Source organism: Malaclemys terrapin, chromosome 5 (assembly GCF_027887155.1).
Source record: "Malaclemys terrapin pileata isolate rMalTer1 chromosome 5, rMalTer1.hap1, whole genome shotgun sequence".
Taxonomy (NCBI): domain Eukaryota; kingdom Metazoa; phylum Chordata; order Testudines; family Emydidae; genus Malaclemys; species Malaclemys terrapin.
Window position 1 is genome coordinate 84,589,380 of NC_071509.1, and position 19,247 is coordinate 84,608,626.

The 19,247-nt window shown below is 41.4% G+C and overlaps 1 protein-coding gene across 2 annotated transcripts in view; it reads left to right on the forward strand.

The window, feature by feature from the left end:
• Window positions 1-19,247, forward strand: part of SH3D19 (SH3 domain containing 19) — a 137,488-nt gene that overhangs the window by 87,531 nt on the left and 30,710 nt on the right. For both annotated transcript variants that reach the window (XM_054031006.1, XM_054031007.1), the window contains exons 8-10: window positions 11,666-11,773; window positions 15,093-15,205; window positions 18,709-18,767. In XM_054031006.1, coding sequence (XP_053886981.1) covers window positions 11,666-11,773; window positions 15,093-15,205; window positions 18,709-18,767 — 280 coding nt within the window. The remainder of the gene's footprint in view (window positions 1-11,665; window positions 11,774-15,092; window positions 15,206-18,708; window positions 18,768-19,247) is intronic.

A 19,247-nucleotide genomic window follows, 5' to 3' on the forward strand; every position in this document is an offset into this window, starting at 1 on the left:
CGCCACTCCACGTGGCTCCCTGGCCGACCCGACAGGAGCTGCTAAGGGAAGTTTCTGACGACCGTGCATGCAACGCGCACGGACCTGATTGGAATCGACCTGAACAATCACTCAAAGAAGAATCATAGCTACATACATTACAGATTGCCCCACCGATCCAAGAGAAATTAAATAAATATTGAACCAGAAATCCTGTGTTAACACAGAGAATTGCCAGAAAAATTAACTCTCCACCAGAAAAGAAGATTACCACTCTGTTCACCTTTCTGATAGCTTACAGTCATCCTATGGATACATATGAAAAGAATACTAGGTTTAATTTTTCAAGGTGTTTTTTACAAACTCAAAAATTAAGTATAGAAGAACCAGACTTTAGTTGTCTGACTTCTCCCGTAGTCCGATGGTAATGATTTTGTTAATGTAGGAAGTAGGCTTGTTTGCTCACCCTACCTCTTATCTGCAGAAGACAAAAGGATTTGCCTGTGGTCTCACTTAACATCAGTGTAAATCAGGATTACCACCAGTGAAATCAGTAAAGTTGCCTAGGTGTTGGTGAGATCAGAATCATGCCCCTGTCTCTTGTTACTATTGGCAGCACTATGACATGACAAAGGATCCAAGAAAAGCACTTGCGTGGTAAAAAGTATGGTGACATATTGCACTAACATTAGGTGCTTTCCATGTTCCCATAGGAACAGCTTTAGGTTAGCAAGATGAATCCTCAGTAAAATGCTTTGTAAAGGCATGAAGAGCAGCTATAATCTGCTCCCAATTCCCCCGACCTTTGCATTTGTAATGAATAATGACATAGCAAAATGCCAGGGCTCCACACTTGTTGCTATGGCAACCCTAGAACAGAAGAAAGGGCTTTAGTAGGTGGTGCTTGGGACACAGCACTTACCACTTGTTTGTAAAAGAACAGTTTTACATCACAAATGATAATGTACCGAAACTTAATATTTCTGAAATGCAGCTAAAATATGCTTGTCTAGTGCTTAGACCTATGTATTAGCACTGAACAGATACATCACTGCTTTAGTTAGAGCCTGCTGCAAATATAACACAGCAAACTCTTCTACAGAAAGAGAGAGTCAAACACAAATGTAAGCACACATGATGAAACAGATTCTGTGGCATCACAGCAATTCAACTGGCTTGCTAAAAACTAATATAAACATTAATGAATTTATCCTCATAGCACCCCTGTGAGATAGAGGTGTTTAATCCCCATTTTGCCAGTGGGGAATTGAGGTACAGAAAGCTTAAAGCCCTGACTTTTAAGAGTGTTCAACACTTACGAAAAACAAGCCCCAAGCAACTTTCCCAAGGCCATATAGGAGGCAGAGCCTTGATTTCAACCCAAATCTCCTGAGTCCCAGTGCAGCCTAAACCTTCTTTGACCAGGGCCGGCCCACAACATTTTGGCACCTGAGGCGGGGAGCTCAAATGATGCCCTCGCTTGAGCTAAAACTTTGAAAGGTCTCAATTTTGCCTTCTTCCTGTTATACTCCTCTCCTGGTACTGCTCTGCTCTCCTACCCCAGTAAAGGAGAGATAACAACTTAAAATACCTTGTTCAAAAATTGTAAGTAACACTTAACTTTCAAACGCCTGAACAGCAAATGTAACTTTTCTTGTCTGCATAGTAAACACTGGCATTTTTATCTCTTTGAATAATGAAAGTGGTGCTTTCTGTGCCTTCTTGGTTGCAAAGATTTGAACTGCTTCCTGCTGAAGGTCCACAGTCTGGGCTCATGCTCTACTGAGATGGTTGCAAGGCCGATCAGCCTCTCCTGTGTCATTATGGAGCGTAGATGTGTTTTTATTTATCCGTTCTCCACTGGCAACTGTTACAGGAAGTGTTAGAAGTATGCGCAAAGCAACAAAAGCATTTGGAAAGAGGGTGGTCATCTTATTTGTGCACATACCGGTATATTCCAGGACAGCCTTTGGAGTTGATCCTGCTGAAATGTATCTTGAAAGGGCTTTCAGTTCATCACTTAAATCACTCGCATCAATATCGCAGATGTCATCATGTGTCAACACTGTCTCTAGTGTCCTCCATTGCTGGTGTAGGTCTTCTTCAGGTATAGTGAGGAGTTTTGGAATATCATACAACCTCCCAAATATATTGCTGTGTTCCTTGAGCTGCATGAAACGTTCTTCAGCTGACTGTATTGCATAATCTAGCACCTGGTTAAAGAATTCAACTTTTGAATTGTTGTTTGGGGTATCTTATGGGATTATCCTGTGCCTCGTAATCAAAATGTCATCTTCTTCAGTGACTCTTGTATTTTTGAATGGGTGGGAAAATAGCTTCAGTGTGAAGTTCCTCTGCCAACTTCTGTGCACTCTTCAGAACATTTTGAAATCCCTCATCTGACCAGTAAGACTGTAGGAATGACTTTGCTTTGTCCATTTGTTCCACTGCTCCAGATATATCAAGGTCAACACCTTGGAGTCTCTTGCTTACAACATTTATTTCAAACAGTATGTCATGCCACAACACTAAGTTGTGTATGTTTCTGGTGATTCCATTTCCCTCTGCCACTGTTCTTCCACAAACAGTTCCTGTCATAGCATTATCCTCCATAATGGCAACTATGGCATCATCCATCTTCCCAATTTGGTGTTTGATAGGTTTTATCGCCTCCACTCGACTTTCCCATCATGTGGCACTCAGTGGTTTCAGTGTCAGAGTGGATGTTCCCAGATGTTGCTTCAAAATTTGCAATCGATGAGTTGATACAGAGAAAAATACATAAATGCTTTGAATTGCATTAAAAAATTCATCAGTCTCACTAGGAGCTGATGCTGCATCACTAACCACCAAATTCAATGAATGAGAACTGCATGGGACAAAAAAAGCTCGAGGGTTTAACTCTCGGATCCTTGTCTGCACTCCTTTGTTCTTTCCTCTCATGTTGGCACTATTATCGTAGCCCTGACCTCTCATGTCAGCTATCGCAATTCCCGTATCTTCCAGCTTTTTAAGAAGCACATTTGTCATACCAGCTCTTGTAGTATCATCAATGTCAATAAATTCTAGAAAATGCTCTCTGACCATCACCATTGCAGGGACATTTTCACTAGGTTCTGTTGTTGTTACAAAACACACCATTAAAGTAATTTGTTTCATATGGCTGATGTCAGGTGTGCAGTCCAGAATAACAGAGTAATATCTTGCTGACTTCAGATCTGCCACAATCTTCTGTTTTGCCTTTTGTTGCCAGTAACTATGTGATCTCATTTTGAATTGTTTTTCCAAGGTAGTGGTGTGTGTACATTTCTTGGGTGGTGACTCTTCTTAGATGCTCCTGGAGTACAGCATCAAATTCAGCCATTAGCTCCACAATTTTAAGGAAGTTTCCATTGTTTGGCACATACAACTGATCTGAAGTGCCATGCAATGCTAGGTTTTGGGTAGCAAGCATTTTCACAAAGGCAATGAGCTTTTTCAGAACATTTTGCCAGTAAAGAGACTCTGCTGCAGTCTTCTCTTGATGCTGATCATCTATGGTGGCCTTTAACCTTAGTCTCATCTCAAGCTCCTTCCACCTATGGAATGCTCTCTGGTGATTTGCTGCCTTCTCATGGCATGCCAGATTTTCCCAGTCCTTTGTTCCTGTAGAACCCAATGCGGCTGGAACATTAGACTGGATGTGTTTGCAACAAAAACAGTATGCAGCATTCTGAGTTTTTGAGTACATAAGCCATGGCCTCTCCACTTTGTCACCATTGGGGATTTCACGCCAGTAATGTGTTGGATGGAATCTTCTATTTTCATTGTCTTTGGGGGACATGAAGTTTTTCACTTGCTGTGGCCCATGTAGTACAAGGAAGTCCCTCAGGCTTCTGCTCAAGTGGGTCCACAGTCCTGGATCATCTAGACTTAAGGATCTAAACTCAGCAGCAGCTGTTTCTTGTGCCTCCACCACACTCTCTCTGATCTACACTTTTCTTCAGGAATATGCATGGTTACATCCATTTGAGATGGAGATATGGATGCTGCAGTAGCTGCCAGGTCACCTGCACTCTGACTAACTGGAAGATCAGGCATCTCCTCACCACTCTCATCCTCACTGGGGCCGGAAGGCTCACTGTGAACATTTGTGTCTATGTATCTCAGCAGAGCTCCTTCCTGCTTAGATAGAAAAGCTTCCTTTGCTTTCTTTCTTTTTCTGAATGCTGCCCCAGAGGGGTGTTTTCTTCTTTCACTCATGACTGCTGTTCTGTGCCAGCTATAGTGGATCTCAACACTCAGTTGAAGGGGACAAATAAGCAGGCTGGTAGCAGGGCCTGAGTGAGGGAAGATATCAGCATCTTAAGGGCCTAACTGGCTCCTACTACTTCAGTTGACTGCGTGTTCTCCTCAAGTGTGTTCAAGGAAGCAGCAGGAAACAGGAAGCTCCCTGAGAAGCTGGTGTTAATCACTCCATACTCCTGGGGGTGCTAGAGCGGTACATAAGAGGCTCCTCCTCCTCTCTCTCCCTGCAGCTCCTGCTGCTTTCTGTTATTCCCTCTCACCTTTTCTCCTGCCTGCCTGTTATGTCTCTTGTGCCCTCCTTCCTCCAGCACAGCACTCCACCATCTCTGTGCATCTAGAGCAGAGAGAATACATATGCACCAGCAGCAGACACAATTTTCTAAATTCTGGGTCCTAATGGTGCCCTCCCCCCCTCCCCCCCACAGTCTGGCACCTGAGGTGTCCGCCTCAGTTCGCCTCATGGTAAGGCCAGCCCTGTCCTTGACAAGGCCTGTGTTTATATCCTAATGAAATGACTCAAGGTTCAGGAAGAGAGACAGGCCAAAAGTCAACCATTCAAAATGTGCAAGCATCTATTTTGAGTGTAGTTCTTAGTGTTAGTGCTTTAATAAAGGTTTGTGGTGTTTGGGTTTTTTAATGTTTTTCCAAGTTATGACCTGTGCATTTGTGACTTCATATAGTCAGAGGTTTCAGTAATCAGCAAGTTGGATTCTGCATTTCCATGTTTTACAACGACATAGGATGGAAATCCTAGCCCCATTTCACCCATAGCATGTATGTGGTGGTGTTCTCCTTTCTTCATCCTCTTGCACCCTCAGATGCATAAGGTGTCCAAAACTTTCCACCATTTACTTTTGTCTTGTGCTGGTCTTTTTCAGGCTTCTGAGTGTCATGTTGGTGGATTTCGCTTTTTCTCTATTGTTGTGCATAAAGTTTCCCTAGATTGCCCTCTTTTATTTTTCCCAGGTGGAAGTCGTGTTGGTGGCATCCTTAAAGCATGTCCTAAGTACGTCCATCGTCGTCATCTTACCATTTTTAATTATTTAGTTTCGTTTGCTTTAGTCAGAATTTTTGATGTTGCAAGAAACTCTTTCCATTTTATTCTGAAGCTCTTCCCTAAGCATTTACTTTGGAACGAGTTAAGGTTCTTATCAATTTCAGCTGTAGATTTCCATGCTTCTGCTTCATAAAAGAGACACAATGCTGGTATTAAAAATTTGTATTTTGGTATACAGTAGCCAATCATGCTACTTTTCCAAATCTTTTCAAGCTTTTGAAAATTGTGTAGCTTTTGATATTCATTGCTTGTCGTTACTGTACACCTCACTTCCTAGTTAGGTAAAATGATTTTCTTCTTCTAGCATTTCTCCAGCTACTCTGATGGATGCTTTCAGGACATTGATAGCGGTATATTTTGTCTTCCCCTTGTTGATAAACAAATCAGCTTGTTTTGCTGTGCCTACCAAAAGCTGGGACTTTTCTTCAATTACAGGATATGTTAAACTAAACAGAACAATGTCATCAGCAAAAACGAGTGCTTCATCATTTATCCATAAAATTCATTAGTTGTCTTCTCCATGACATAGTCAATGACCAGTGCAAACAATGGGGACATAATGCACCTTTGCCTTACTCCAATTATCACTGCAAACCATTGGTTGATGTTGTCACCATCTCTTACTACACACTTTGGTGTGTGTATGTGTTGCTGGTATAATATGTTTAGAAGGGGTTCTCAGACTTCATTGCACCATGACCCCCTTACTACACGATCCCAGGAGGAGGGACTGAGATCTGAGCCTGCTCAAGCCCACCATCCTAGTGGGAGGCCAATGCCGAAGCCTGAGCCCCACCACCCCAAGTAGGGGGGTCAAAACCGAAGCCCAAGGGCTTGTAACCTGAGCCCTGTCACCCACGGCTGAAGCCCTCGGGCTTCGGCCCCAGGCAGTGGGGCTCAGGCTTTAGCTTCGGCTCTGAGTGGTGGGGCTTGGGTTTGGGCTGGGGCTTCGGCCCTGGGCTGTGGGGCTGAGGTTTCGGCTTCTGCCCTGGGCCCCAGCAAGTCTAATGTCAGCCTTGGTGACCCTATTAAAACAAGGTTGCAACCCACAGTTTGAGAACTGCTGTGTTACAGCATCAGCATTGACACTGAATAGTCAGACAAGGAGACATGCCCCTTGTCTTGAAGGGCGTACAGATGACCAAGTAAAGCCTAATGCAAGTTTGTTTAAGATGGGGAAATAATGGAGTTGAGTTATCTAAAACACTTACTTAAATTAGAGACCTTCAAATGATTTTAGATAGAAATCCTTTATGCTACAGGGGTTTTATATGGAATGGAGTTGCTAATTATTTTATTTTTTGCCTTCCTGATAGGATGGTTAGATTCAGATCTTTTTCAAAAAATGTCTTCCCATTCACTAATTGAGATATTCCTGATACACCAGAGCTATATTTGGCCCATGCATTTTAAGAGGAATTGACTTGATTTGTAGACAGAAATAGCATATTGTACATCTGGAGAGGTTTCCCTTCATGAGCTCCATCACATTAGTGTATTTCCATTTTACAAGCATGGCTATTGCTGCATTTCATATTATGTCTATTTATCTCATAATTATAGTAGGAAAGTTCAATTTTGTCTGCAGGGAAAACAAAGAGCCACCATCTTCTTTCAGTCAGTCAAGCATGGACCCTTCTGTATTTTTGGGATGCGTGGTAACTATATGTGACCTGTGGCTTGGATATGGTCATCAGAGCAAAAGATAATTCAGACGATCTGTTAACAATTACATTTGAGTATTCTCTAAGTTACTGAAAAATATACAGTCTGGGACCTGTCTGCTATGAGACATTGCCTGGCTGCTTATTTTTAGTTGTTTCCTTGTAATAGGAGATTCGGCACTTCTATAAATGCTTCTAGCCTAGTATGGTCCAGACCTAGCCTTAGAAGATTGTAGCTTCCCTTAGTGAGTGTGAAAGTGAGAGTTCTTGTCTATTTCATCCTGCAGTTTATAAGAGGAGATCATCTTGGATCTGATTTTTAAGAAAGCACTGAAGCATGTTTTTAAGTCCCATTCACTTCAATGCTTTACTGAATTGGGGCCATAGGGTGTGTTCCTAGTATGCTTTCCTGAATAACTGGGCTGGCTGCTGGAAGTTTCTGTGTGGGCAGGGAAAGAAGAAATCCTCCTTTCCAGGCCACTGGTCCTGTGCCTACACAGCAACTAGATACCTGTAGCTGGCCTGTGCCAGCCAACTTAGGCTCGTGGGGCTTGGGTTGTGGGGCTGTTTCATTGCTGTGTAGACTTCTGAGCTCAGGCTGGAGTCCTTTGTGCTGGGACTCTCCCATCCCTCAGGGTCCTAGAGCCTGGGCTCCAGCCTGAGCCCAGAAGTCTACACAGCAATGAAACAGACCCACATCCCAAGTCAGCTGGCACGGGCCAGCCGCAGGTTTTTCTTTGTGTAGACATATCCAGAGTGACAGCAGATCAACTTTATAGCTGCCACTCCAGTCTTAGATCTGGAGTAGTCTCTGTAGCCCTACTGTCCCTCCTCTCCAGATCTGCACAGTGATGGATCAGCTGATCACCTCTCCTAACTAATCCCAAAATTCACAGAATGCAGAGCACCACAGGAAATTTTCTTACAGCTGGACTCCAGAGCATGCACATGTTACACACCCCTGTGTGAGCACCTGAAATCCTGCCTCCTGCACAGCTGATCTGCACTGGATTCCACTGTGGTTTTTACCTGCAACCATTGTGGGAAGAGGTGTGGGCAGAACATGCCCATAGCACCTATCATGGAGGATTGCAAAGCACAGTAAGAACAATGTATATTAGGGGTCACTCACCCACCAGTGAAAGGCTAGTGTGGACTATGCAGTCATTAGATGACAGGAATGGTTTTTAAAAACAAAAGCAAATAATTAACGTCTCCAAATCAAAATACAGGGGAAATTTGAGGTAGGCAGAATGTGATTAACCAAGCTGGAATTAGGCAGGACACCTATGTTAATACCTCAAATCTTGCAAATAGGGGGAATTTGTAATGTCTGAGTGGTCAGGCCCTTTTTATTTAACATATCCACCAAGCAGTATTTCCATTAGCACTGTACCACCTATCACCACACTAGCGTTGGTTCAGTATTGGTTCCATTCTGGTTGGAATTCTGTCTATTGAATCTCCAACCATATTTCCAGCAGCACCTAGGTTTATCCTTGAAAGTCTCCATTTAAGTGTGGATAGGCATGATTCTACTCAGGCTGTGAAGTGGTTTCACCGAGATGAGATTTTAATAAATCTCTCTGTGTTTTTGAAGAGGGTGGACTAATTCTAGAAGACCCAGATAGCCATCTTGATTTTTTGTGTCTCTTAGTCTAGTACCTTATTTAATATATAATCAAACATTTCAAGTAGACACAGTGCATACTTCTGTAACGGTAATGCATGTTATGATGCCAATAAATCAGCATTCCTAGGGCTATGATGTCATTCTTGGATGTATTGAGAGCACTATTTGCAGGATTTAGTCAAAACAGGGTGGCTTTTTCAAAATACATAATAAAAATTACATTTGCCACTTTCCTGGACCTACCTGTTTGGGGGTCCCCCCATTTTTGTTGAGATATCTGCCACATCTTTTACTTTTATTAGAAGAAAGGAACATAAAACAGATTGCTCATCTTATTGTCTCCTAGATATAAACTAACAATAACAGCTTCAGAAAGATAGCCACCATCTTCCCCTAAATAAAGGCAAATATCTGCTACATCATCCCTTTATTTTTTGGTGTGGAACAAAGATGGTAAAATGGGGCTGGATGAAATATGTCTGTCTCTTCTAAGCCAGTAGAACCAAGAGAAAATATATGTGGTAGTCAGATGCACACTGCATTTTCCCTAACTTAAGCACACATGTAGGGGAATATGTTATCAAAGGGAGGTTATAAAATAAACTGTTTTATTTGCAGTCACAAAAAAGTCAGACTCAGGAAATACAGGCTGTGAAAATAATATAAAAGGATTATTAAAGAAAAATGATAGTCATCTATTGATATTGATGTTATCTGTTATGAAGAATGCCCTAGAATATTAATTTACTTGAGTTGTTAGTGCATTTTTTATTTTCACACTTTTCTGAATCATGCTCAAACCATGCCCAATTGTTGTTAAATACCTTTTAAAAAAATCCATATGGTGTCAGTCCCATTACACAAAGCAGCATAGTAGTTTACCAGACAATTTTCACTAACACAACTCTGGGGAAAGAAATGACACAAACAAGTTAATGAGGTTTAAACTAATTATGAGGTGACAATAGTATTATTGAACATAAGATAATGAGTGGAAAATTCATGTTCCAATAAATGCTATTCTTAACCTTGTGACGAATACCACACAGATGAAGATTTAATGGTGACTTTTTCTCCAGGGCTACCTGTGTAGAACAGTCTCTCTAGAACAGCACTAAATATTGTTAAAGGGGGTGGAGAGAGAAAAATGGAAACTGTTGACAATAGGGGCTTGTTACAATCTACGTCCCCATCCAATAAAAATGTAGGCATGGGCTTTGCTTTAAGCAGATGAGTAATCCCATTTGACTTAACTCTGCATATATCTTTGCAGGATTGGGGTGTCAATATACAGCTTTTGAAAAATCCTTCTTAGTGACCTCAACAAAATGCCCATTTACAAAGACAGCTCAATGTGTGGATGTAGATATTTGTATGAAATCCACAGTACAAAACAGTATATATTGGGGGGAGGGGAGGGGGTTGAGTGACCTGTTCAGCTCTAATATATAAACTGGTTACACTACCATAGGGATATTCTCTAAGTGAAATTATCTTAATTGGGCCTATTTTTAATGGAATGATGTAGTTAGAATATACCTCCTCTCCCTCCCCATCCATAATCCAAATTTGAAATCATTTAAATGAAAACGTGATTTTTAACCAGACCATTCAGAGGCAAACACTGTATTTTTTTATGTTTAAAAACTCTGATTTAAATCTCCAAGTAGCAAATATTTCAGTTTCTTGGTAAATTGATTCTTTTTTTATAAGAAATGCTGTCCTCCCACAGTCTTTTATTAACGTAAATTCTGAACAGTTAACTTAAAGAAGTGATTTTATATTTTACCCCAGGGAGGTTGTCATTTTGTACAGAGTGCATTTCCTTTAATTCTATTTTGTCCTTTCTTGCCTTCAATGAAAAGAAGAAACTGGAGAATTTAAAGGGACACCCACTGTGATTCCTTATTTAAGTGCATCTGACATTCAATAACATCTTGTATAGCTAGCACATAACTGAAACGGCCACCACATGAGATCAGTGCTGATTTGCAGGGGCTTCTGTGTGAATGGTGGATGGGAGTCATGGTGAATTTATTGGTCAGAATACATCTCCTATTTCCATCTTACACAATTATGGTGCAGTAATTGTTGGCATCTTAATGTATGGGGATAGATACTGCCAGAGGAAGAAATAGTACTTGATAATATGGAGTGGATCTAAAATAGATACTTGTTCCTTGGCATGGAGGCAATAGGAGTCCTGCTGGAATAAGGAGTTATTTGTTTATCCCAATACATTTCTATGACCGCCTTCTGCATGGTATCTGAACAATTCATAAACCATAATCAATTAAGTGTTAACTTCCTATCAAGCATGGAAAGTAATCCCATTTTACAGATGGAGAAACGGGGGCCTAGAGAGGTTGAGTGATTTGCCCAGGGTCACCCAGGAATGTCTGTCACATAGCCAGGAATAGAACCCAGCTCTGACTCTAGTCTTATGTTTTAACCACAAGACAAGCCTTCCCCATTACTTCAGGATTATGATCTGTAAAAAAGCAACACAAATTTTAAGAAAAACCTAACTTAGCCACTTATTAAGAGATAGAGGGGGCACCAAAAGGGCTTTGTAACCAGAGCCTAATATTTGCAATGGAATATGTTGCTTGTTTTCGATAGGTCTTTTATCTTCTGTCTGATGACTTAGCTCTTTTACAGATACATTCACAGCTATGTATGCACATCAGAGCAACTGCTTTGGAACATGTTTCCCTAAAGCTGTACTGACTTCCCAAATCATTGTTATCCAGAGAAGCATATGCTGTTGGACTATGATTTGAATAGTCCTGGAAAGCATCTAGAACATGGTTTAAGTTAACTCATCTTTGAATCTCTTCTCAGTGCACATTTAGAAAAAAGTACATTATTTACTAAGGTCAGAGTAATCTGCTTTCATTAGCTCTGTATTTATTGTCTCTCAATACTGAGATGGTGATTTTTCCCATAGTCATGAAGTACACAAGTTGTTTAATAATGAATGAAGTGTCTGTCAAGGTGTGTGTTTAACAAATACACGCTAAATAAATTGTGTTTTTTCATTAGATCCCTTTCAATTCTCCTCCAAAACCGAGCCTGCAAAGGAACAGACAGTTCAACCAGCTATAGCACGAAAGCCTACTGTGATCAGAATCCCATCTAAACCAGGGAAATGTAAGTCCTTCACACTTTTATTTCTTAGCTGAAGTTTTCAGATAGTGTTCAATAAAGAAATCATTTTATCAGAATTCACGACTGAAATACTGAATTACCTACAGCTAGTTACATTAACAGCTAGAAAAATCTTAGCCAAAATAATTTCACCCCTGTCCGTATTAAACAGTGAAGTCATGTTTACATCTTTCTAGAAAATTGTAATTAAAGAATAGTTTAATACAAAGGTGCTAAATTTGTTTCTCTATCAAATGTAGACACTCCTATGGAAGCTCACAGCTTTTGTATTAAACTCTGTTAGTTTTCTAGAAAGATGTAAACATGACTTCATTGCTTAATATTGACAGGGATGAAATTATTTTGGCTCTAAAATCCACAGCTGTTCAAGTCCTGGCATTTTGCTGGTGTTTTTAGAAATTAAAAAAAAAAATAGCACCATAAACCTTGGATACGAAATGTGGCCTTTTGGTCCCATCTTGACCATTAACCACGTCTTCCATCTCCCAACCCATGCCACCAAGAGCTGACCCTGATTAGCTCTCACAAAGCTGGAAAGCTGCAGAGGAGAAGCATTAGATGTCTTGGTGTTGAAATCGTCTATCTATTGAGTGCTTTATTGCATGTTGCCAAGCTTCAGATTTAGTAAACTACAAATTTTCACCCTGGGTTGCTTCCCAAAACAGAGGAATCATCACATCCCTAGTAGATGCACCCAAAAATACAAGCAAAAGAGAGAAATAACCAAAGAGGCGATTATTAAAAGCATCTAAAAACCCACATACTTTTACACTATGTCAAATTTGTAGTAGCAGAGTGTCCTGCTGGTAGTGTTTTAGCCTCTACTTACATTTACATCACTACTTCTAGAAGAGTGTTTAATTTTCCATAGAAACTGTAGTTTTGTAGGTAAGAAATGCAGTGGAAATAGTTAGAAAAATACAGAGAAAAGTTGTAAAAAAAAAAAAAAAAAATCTATATCAAAATTTGTAAGAACCTTTTTGGTTTGCACAATCACATGTACCCTTGGCTGTAAGAGTCTATCTAATGAAGGCAGATAAGTGTGTTCAACCTTCCCAGTGTAATTCTCAGGTCTCGATTGTTAATATGCATATCCAGACATATTTTTTTTCTTTAGCTGCAAGACAAATAATAGTCTCTTGCTGCTCTCTAGTGGCAACTGAACTGCCCTCAAGGGGCTTCAGTCATGTTCTGTCAGTTGGTAGAGGGGTGTGAAGATCCACTCAGCGAGAGACTGCAACTGGGAAAGAGATGGGGATAAAGGGGTAAAGTGGGGTTCCCAGTAAGCAGAGTGGCCTGTGAAGCTCTTCAGATCCCAGAGTGGAGCCAACTATCCCTATTGTCAAATGTGAGCTGTTGCAAAACCTAAGGCTACATCCACACTGTGAGTTAGGAGTGTGATTTCCCCTGCTCATATACACATGCTCATACTAGCTCTCCTTGAGCTAGCATGAGTATAAGTAGTAGTATAGCCGAGTCTTCATTTAGTCACTCTAATTTAAGATTTCACGTGCCAGTAATACATTTTAACATTTTTAAAAGGTCTCTTTCTCTAAGTCTAGAATATATAACTAAACTATTACTGTATGTAAAGTAAATAAGTTTTTTAAAATGTTTTAAGAAGCTTCATTTAAAATTAAATTAAAATGTAGAGCCCCCCGGACCGGTGGCCAAGACCCAGGCAGTGTGAGTGCCACTGAAAATCGGCTCACGTGCTGCCTTCGGCACATCTGCCATAGGTTGCCTACCCCTGCCGTAGGCTGTCATGGGTTTCAGTCTGACTCAGTTGTAGCTACACAAAGGCCTTGTCGTCATAAGGAGATTGGGCTGGGCTAAACCTCGTTGGAGGGCCCTGCCACCAGAAAAGATCAGGCCACAGTAGTTCAAAGTGACCTCTGCCCCACTTGCTATGGAGGGAGATGGCTCCTGTAGGGAGCCAACACAGCACAACAAATGAATAGCGCTGTCAAAAAAAAGGAAAGGGTCAGGTGCTTAGGAACTTATTGATTCAGCACCTCCCTTCAGCAACTCCCAGTAACTGAGTTTCTGTGGAGGTCCAATTGGGAGTTAAAGCTGCTCCCCTCAAGTGTAAAACCTGAGAAGGAACAGAGATGAAAACTTCACCTGTCTTCTGATTTTTGAACTCTTAGGGTTGGCAATATTGTTTGTGGAAGGGATGTGAGCGGAAAACTAGGCCATCTGTATCTGTATCAGGATTTGAAGGAGGTGTGTAAAAATAAATCTCTAATGCTCTTTTTTAAATCAGTGAGGTATGTTAAGAAGAGATTTCTCTCTTGCAGTTAATCCTTCTTTTAGTCCCCATCACATTGGCTTAGATAAGCAAGAAAGCTTTATTAACTTACCTCTTCTTGGCTCAGTCTCCAAATACTCAGTGTCTAAGGGATGGAATCACCTTTGGGGTTTTTTGTTTGGTTTTTTTAAATTCCAATCCAGACTTTCAGGTCACTGAGATACAATTAAATGTTCTATGCTAAATAAAATAACTCCACATTCTCTCCTGAGAGCTCCCTTCATGCAGTGATCAGCTGATTCATAAGATAAGACTCTAGGCCTTCATTTGGATGGTAACATCTCACTTGGTCTTTTTAAAAATAATTTTGAACAATTTTAAATGTTTAGACTGTCTAGGCTGACAATAAGCATTTTTTACATGATTCTGAGCATGGGTAGAAGCCCAGCGGATTTAAAGAAGTGCCTCAGATTTTGTTAGGTACGTCATTTGAATACACAAATACCCTGTAAAATAGGTTGAAAAATGTCCCAGTCCATATAGACACATTACGGATAAGTATATTGGCAGAATTTATGCAAACGTTTAACAGATTTCAGTCAGAGTGTGCATTTAAAGCCAATGGTGTGGAATCGTTAAATTCTTTTTAGTGGCTTTTATTGATGGACTAGAGATGAACCCCTCCAAGCATACCTGCCTCTCTTCACTCCTGCTCTCTCTCTTCTACCACACTAGACTCTGTCCAGACTGCCCTAACCTCACTGTACTTGAACAACTGAGAGAAAAGCCAGTGTCCTTGGATTTAAAGGAAGATTAGTTACGCAATAAGGAAAGTACTCCTACAATGTTCCTCAAAATGGGGACATGTTCTATGCATCTCCTCAGTATTTTCCAGTACTCCTGCTCATATACTACCAGCACAGGCTAAGGGAGTTGTGTTCACCAAGAGGTGTTGGGGGATCCATTTTGATTGTTAATATCTATCTTTTTTACACTCCCTTTTGGTCCCTACAAAGAACTTACTAGATTTACAATTTAACACTTCTCCAGCTTTAAATGAAGTTCCACATATTCCTCCACCTCTTCCTGCTGAAAAACCAATTGGGAACACCTCTGGGATCGTTGCTGGAAAGCCTAGTAATGCCAAACAAACAAGGAAAGGGGTAAGTTGTATCTGTGTTACATCCTTTGGTTAGCAAAGCAAACGGTCTCTTGTAACAAATTGCTCATTGTGAAATAAGTCATTTGGGGGGTGAGGATGTTACTCACAATTATAAGGCATTTCATATGTTTTTCTTCCATATTTTATTTTTTAATCAGGCTACATCATTTAGGTTATTGTCAGTACTGGAAATCACTTGGTTGATTTAGATTTACACTTTGTTATGCTTTGATCGTGTTTATCTTTTGTTTTCTGTACTTTAGTAGTTGTAGTCATGCTCCCTTGGGTAAACTTTCAAAGCCTTGCAGAGGGCATTAAACTGATAGGACTGACATGGACAAATTTCCACACACCCCTCTGAAAATGCATCCTCTGTCTTCAGAAAGGAGGCACCTCTCTGTCTGTATGCCAGTCTGAGAGGAAAAAAATTGTTTCCGATGATAAAGGGGAACTTGACAGCACCCTTTTCTCACCTCTGGCTGCATTATATAGACAATTTCCACTAATTTATCCAGAGCCTGAGAACAATAGTTTATTCTCAAATGCCTCTCCTCTAATTTTCACTCATGATCAGTGACGTGCTAGTAGCAGGAGATACTAGTACGTCCCACAAAGCTGTGGAAATGGGGATTCTGCACACCCCACCAGCTGCGACCCCTTTCATTCAGATTTATTTGAGAAAAACTTTGAAAATGCAGGGAGAAAAAAGTCTAAATCTAGAGTCTTGATGGCAAAAATGGAAGAGAAATCAGCTAAAACAATGAGCAGAAAAGAGATGAAACCAAAAGGCCCATATCGACACTTTGCCTGAACAAGAAACAGCAGACAGAGCACCATCAGGCATGGAATTCCTGCATCCCTGTGAATGACTGCAAAGCATCATAGGCCATTATAGCAAAGATACAAACCCTCAAATTACAGAGATTTCTTTAGCACTGAGTAATCTGTCACAGGACGTGGCTTAGAAAGGCAAAATAAAAAGCAGTGTCTTGCCTTCTCTTTCCCTTGCTTTGATTCTCTTCTCCATTGTCATTGATTCAGAAATTTCTTATCTGCTCTCCTCCTCTAACCCCTCCACTTGCCTGAGACCCCCCATCCATCTCCTGATCTCCTTCATGCCTACTCTCATCCCCTCCCTTACTCTTCTCCTTAACCTCTCAATCACTTCTGGATGTTTCTCTTCACAATACAAGCATGGTTTAGACTCTCCTCTCTTTAAAAAAAAATAAAACCCCACCCTTGATCCCACTTGCCTCTCCAATTACTGCCCCCATACTCCCTTTCATCTCTAAGATCGTTGACTGCACTACTTACAATCACAGTCTGGAGCTCCTCTCCCCCAGTTCCTGCCTAGACTCTCTCCAATCCAGGTTCCGCGCCTTGCACTCCACTGAAACTGTTCTCACCAAAATTTCTAAACACTTCTTCCTAGCCAAGGCTCAAAACCAGTACTCCATCCTCATCCTTCTTGACCTACCAGCCACCTTCAACCAGGACCGGCTCCAGGGTTTTTGCCGCCCCAAGCGGTGGGGGGGGGGGAGGGGGGAAGAGAGCTGCGATCGCGATCGGCAGCACTTTGGCGGCAGCTCCACCGTGCCACTTTCTTCTTCGGCAGCAATTCGGCGGCAGGTCCTTCCCTCTGAGAGGGACCGAGGGACCCACCTCCGACATGCCGCCCCCTCCCCTTGACCGCCCCAAGCACCTGCTTGCTGAGCTGGTGCCTGGAGCCGGCTCTGCCTTCAACACAGTGAACCAGGTTCTTGATAATTTGTTCTCCCTTGGCTCCTGTGACTTGGTCTTCTCTTAATTGCTCCTTCAATGGATCCCCCCTCTGGCTTTCCATGAGGGCTCCATGGGGCTCTGTTCTTGGTTTCCTTCTCTTCTCTCTTTATACCTTATCTCTGGGTAATCTCCTCCACCAACACAAATTCAACTACCATTTCTATGCTGACAACTCAGAGTTAGCTCTCTACTCCAGATCTGTCTCCTGTCCAAACTAAAATCTTGGCCTGTCTCTCTGACATCTCCTCATGGATGTCTAGCTGCCAAGCTCAATATGGCTAAAACAGAGCTCTTAATCGCCCCCCACCCAGGCCCCCTTTCTTGATCACTGTGGGTAATACTACTATTCCGCCTGTCACTCAGGCCCATAACTTGGGTTGTCATCTTCAACTTGGACCTCTCTTGAGGTGCTCACATCCAGGCTATGTTTAAGTCTTGCAGATTCTTTCTGCATAATGTCTCTAAGATTCGGCCTTTCATATTCATCCACACAGCTAAAACTCTTGTCCAGGCTCTCACCATTTCACATCTCAATTGCTGCAACATCCTTCTTTCTGGCCTTGACAAATACAGTCTTGCACTGCTCATATCCATTCAGAATGCTGCTGCAAAATCACTTTCCTAGCCCATCGCTTTGACTGTGTCGTCCCTCTCTTTGCATCCCTCCTCAGGCACCCCCTTCTCTATCCTATCAAATCTAAGCTACTTGACTTTACTTTCAAGGCCCTTCACCACCTATCCCCACCCTACCTATTATCTCTCATTCAGTATTGAAAAGTCAACTCCTGCCTTCGATCAGGCCATGATGCTAGCCTCCATCACCCATTTGATAAATTTTCAAACAAGTACCTTTGTGCTTCTCTCATGCTGCCCCTCACACTTCGCAGTAGCTCCCCATAAACACCTGAAAAACTAACTCATTATCCTCCTTCAAATCCCTCCTTAAAACTCTCATTTTGCCTTGATATCTACAAAAAACTTTACAACGGTTAGGCTGACCATCATGCTGACCAATATTAATAGACTCATTGTTTCCTTGTATTCCCCATCTGTCTGCATCCCTCTCTTGTCTGTTGTCTTACGCTTAGATTGTAAGCTCTTTGGGGCAGAGACTGTGTCTTTATTATGTGTTTGTAAAACACCTAGCACAATGGGGTCCAGGTCCATGACTAGGGGTCCTACACACTATGGTAATACCAATAATTATTAAGAAGAAGAAATGCTTACCACCATGGATGACATGATCACCCCATTAGCTGCATGGCAAAGAGAGCCATTGTCTGAAAGATAATGTAGAAGAGTAAAGTAACTGCAAGAGACAACACAATTCTGATCTAGTCCATCCCCTGCCAGTGCAGGTTTCTTCCATACAATATTTTTTCTAGTGCATTGTTCAGTCGACTTTTTATATGTCTGCAGTGATGGTGCTCCCACCACATTTTTTGAGAGAGAAATATTATCCCTCAAGCTAAGAGTTACCATATTTACAATTTTCCTGATATTCAGCCTAAATTTTCCCCTTCTTAAATTCATCCCATGACTCCTGTTAATATATTCTTGTACAGCATTGCCCTAAAAAGTTCCTGTTGGTGGACTTCATTTGGCCTCTGATTTGAAGTTCTTCTCTGTTTAGTATAATTTAAATAAGAAAGGCATCTTTTTAACCAATAACCTGTTAATGTTTCTTACATAAACTGAAATCGCATTTTTGTGTTCTTGTAGGAATCTGAACATTCAGATCCAACAGGTACTTCTTGGACAGAGCCTGTGCTGCCCCCTAGGTGAGTAGAATTTCTAAGTAGCAATTTCAGGGGTCTGAGATTAGCTACTGGATTGCTTTGCTTAGTCGGTCTAGTATGCATACTTATCAACTGTATATTATTAAGACAGTAGGCTTGTGTAAGTTTTGCTTTTGATATCACTAATAATTAGGCATGCACCAATAGCCAACTAATGCACACCACATTGTGGCTAATTGGTATGGTGGAGAAGGGAGGCCTTTAGAAAGATTGCAACTCAGCTCTTCTCTTATTGTTTGACTGCCACTCTGTTCTCTCTCTGTTCTGTTCTCTCTCTCCTTCGCCCATAACTGAAAGCAGATAGAGCTGGAGACCATTCTCTGCTCCACAGAAAAGATCATCAACAGCTATCTTCACTTGCTCTTGTGGCTGGGCTTGGGCTGTGGGAGCAAAGAGGGGGCAGTTACCCTTGTTGCTGAAGAGGAAAGGTGCCAAGTCAGCTCTAAAGTTTAAATGCGTTAT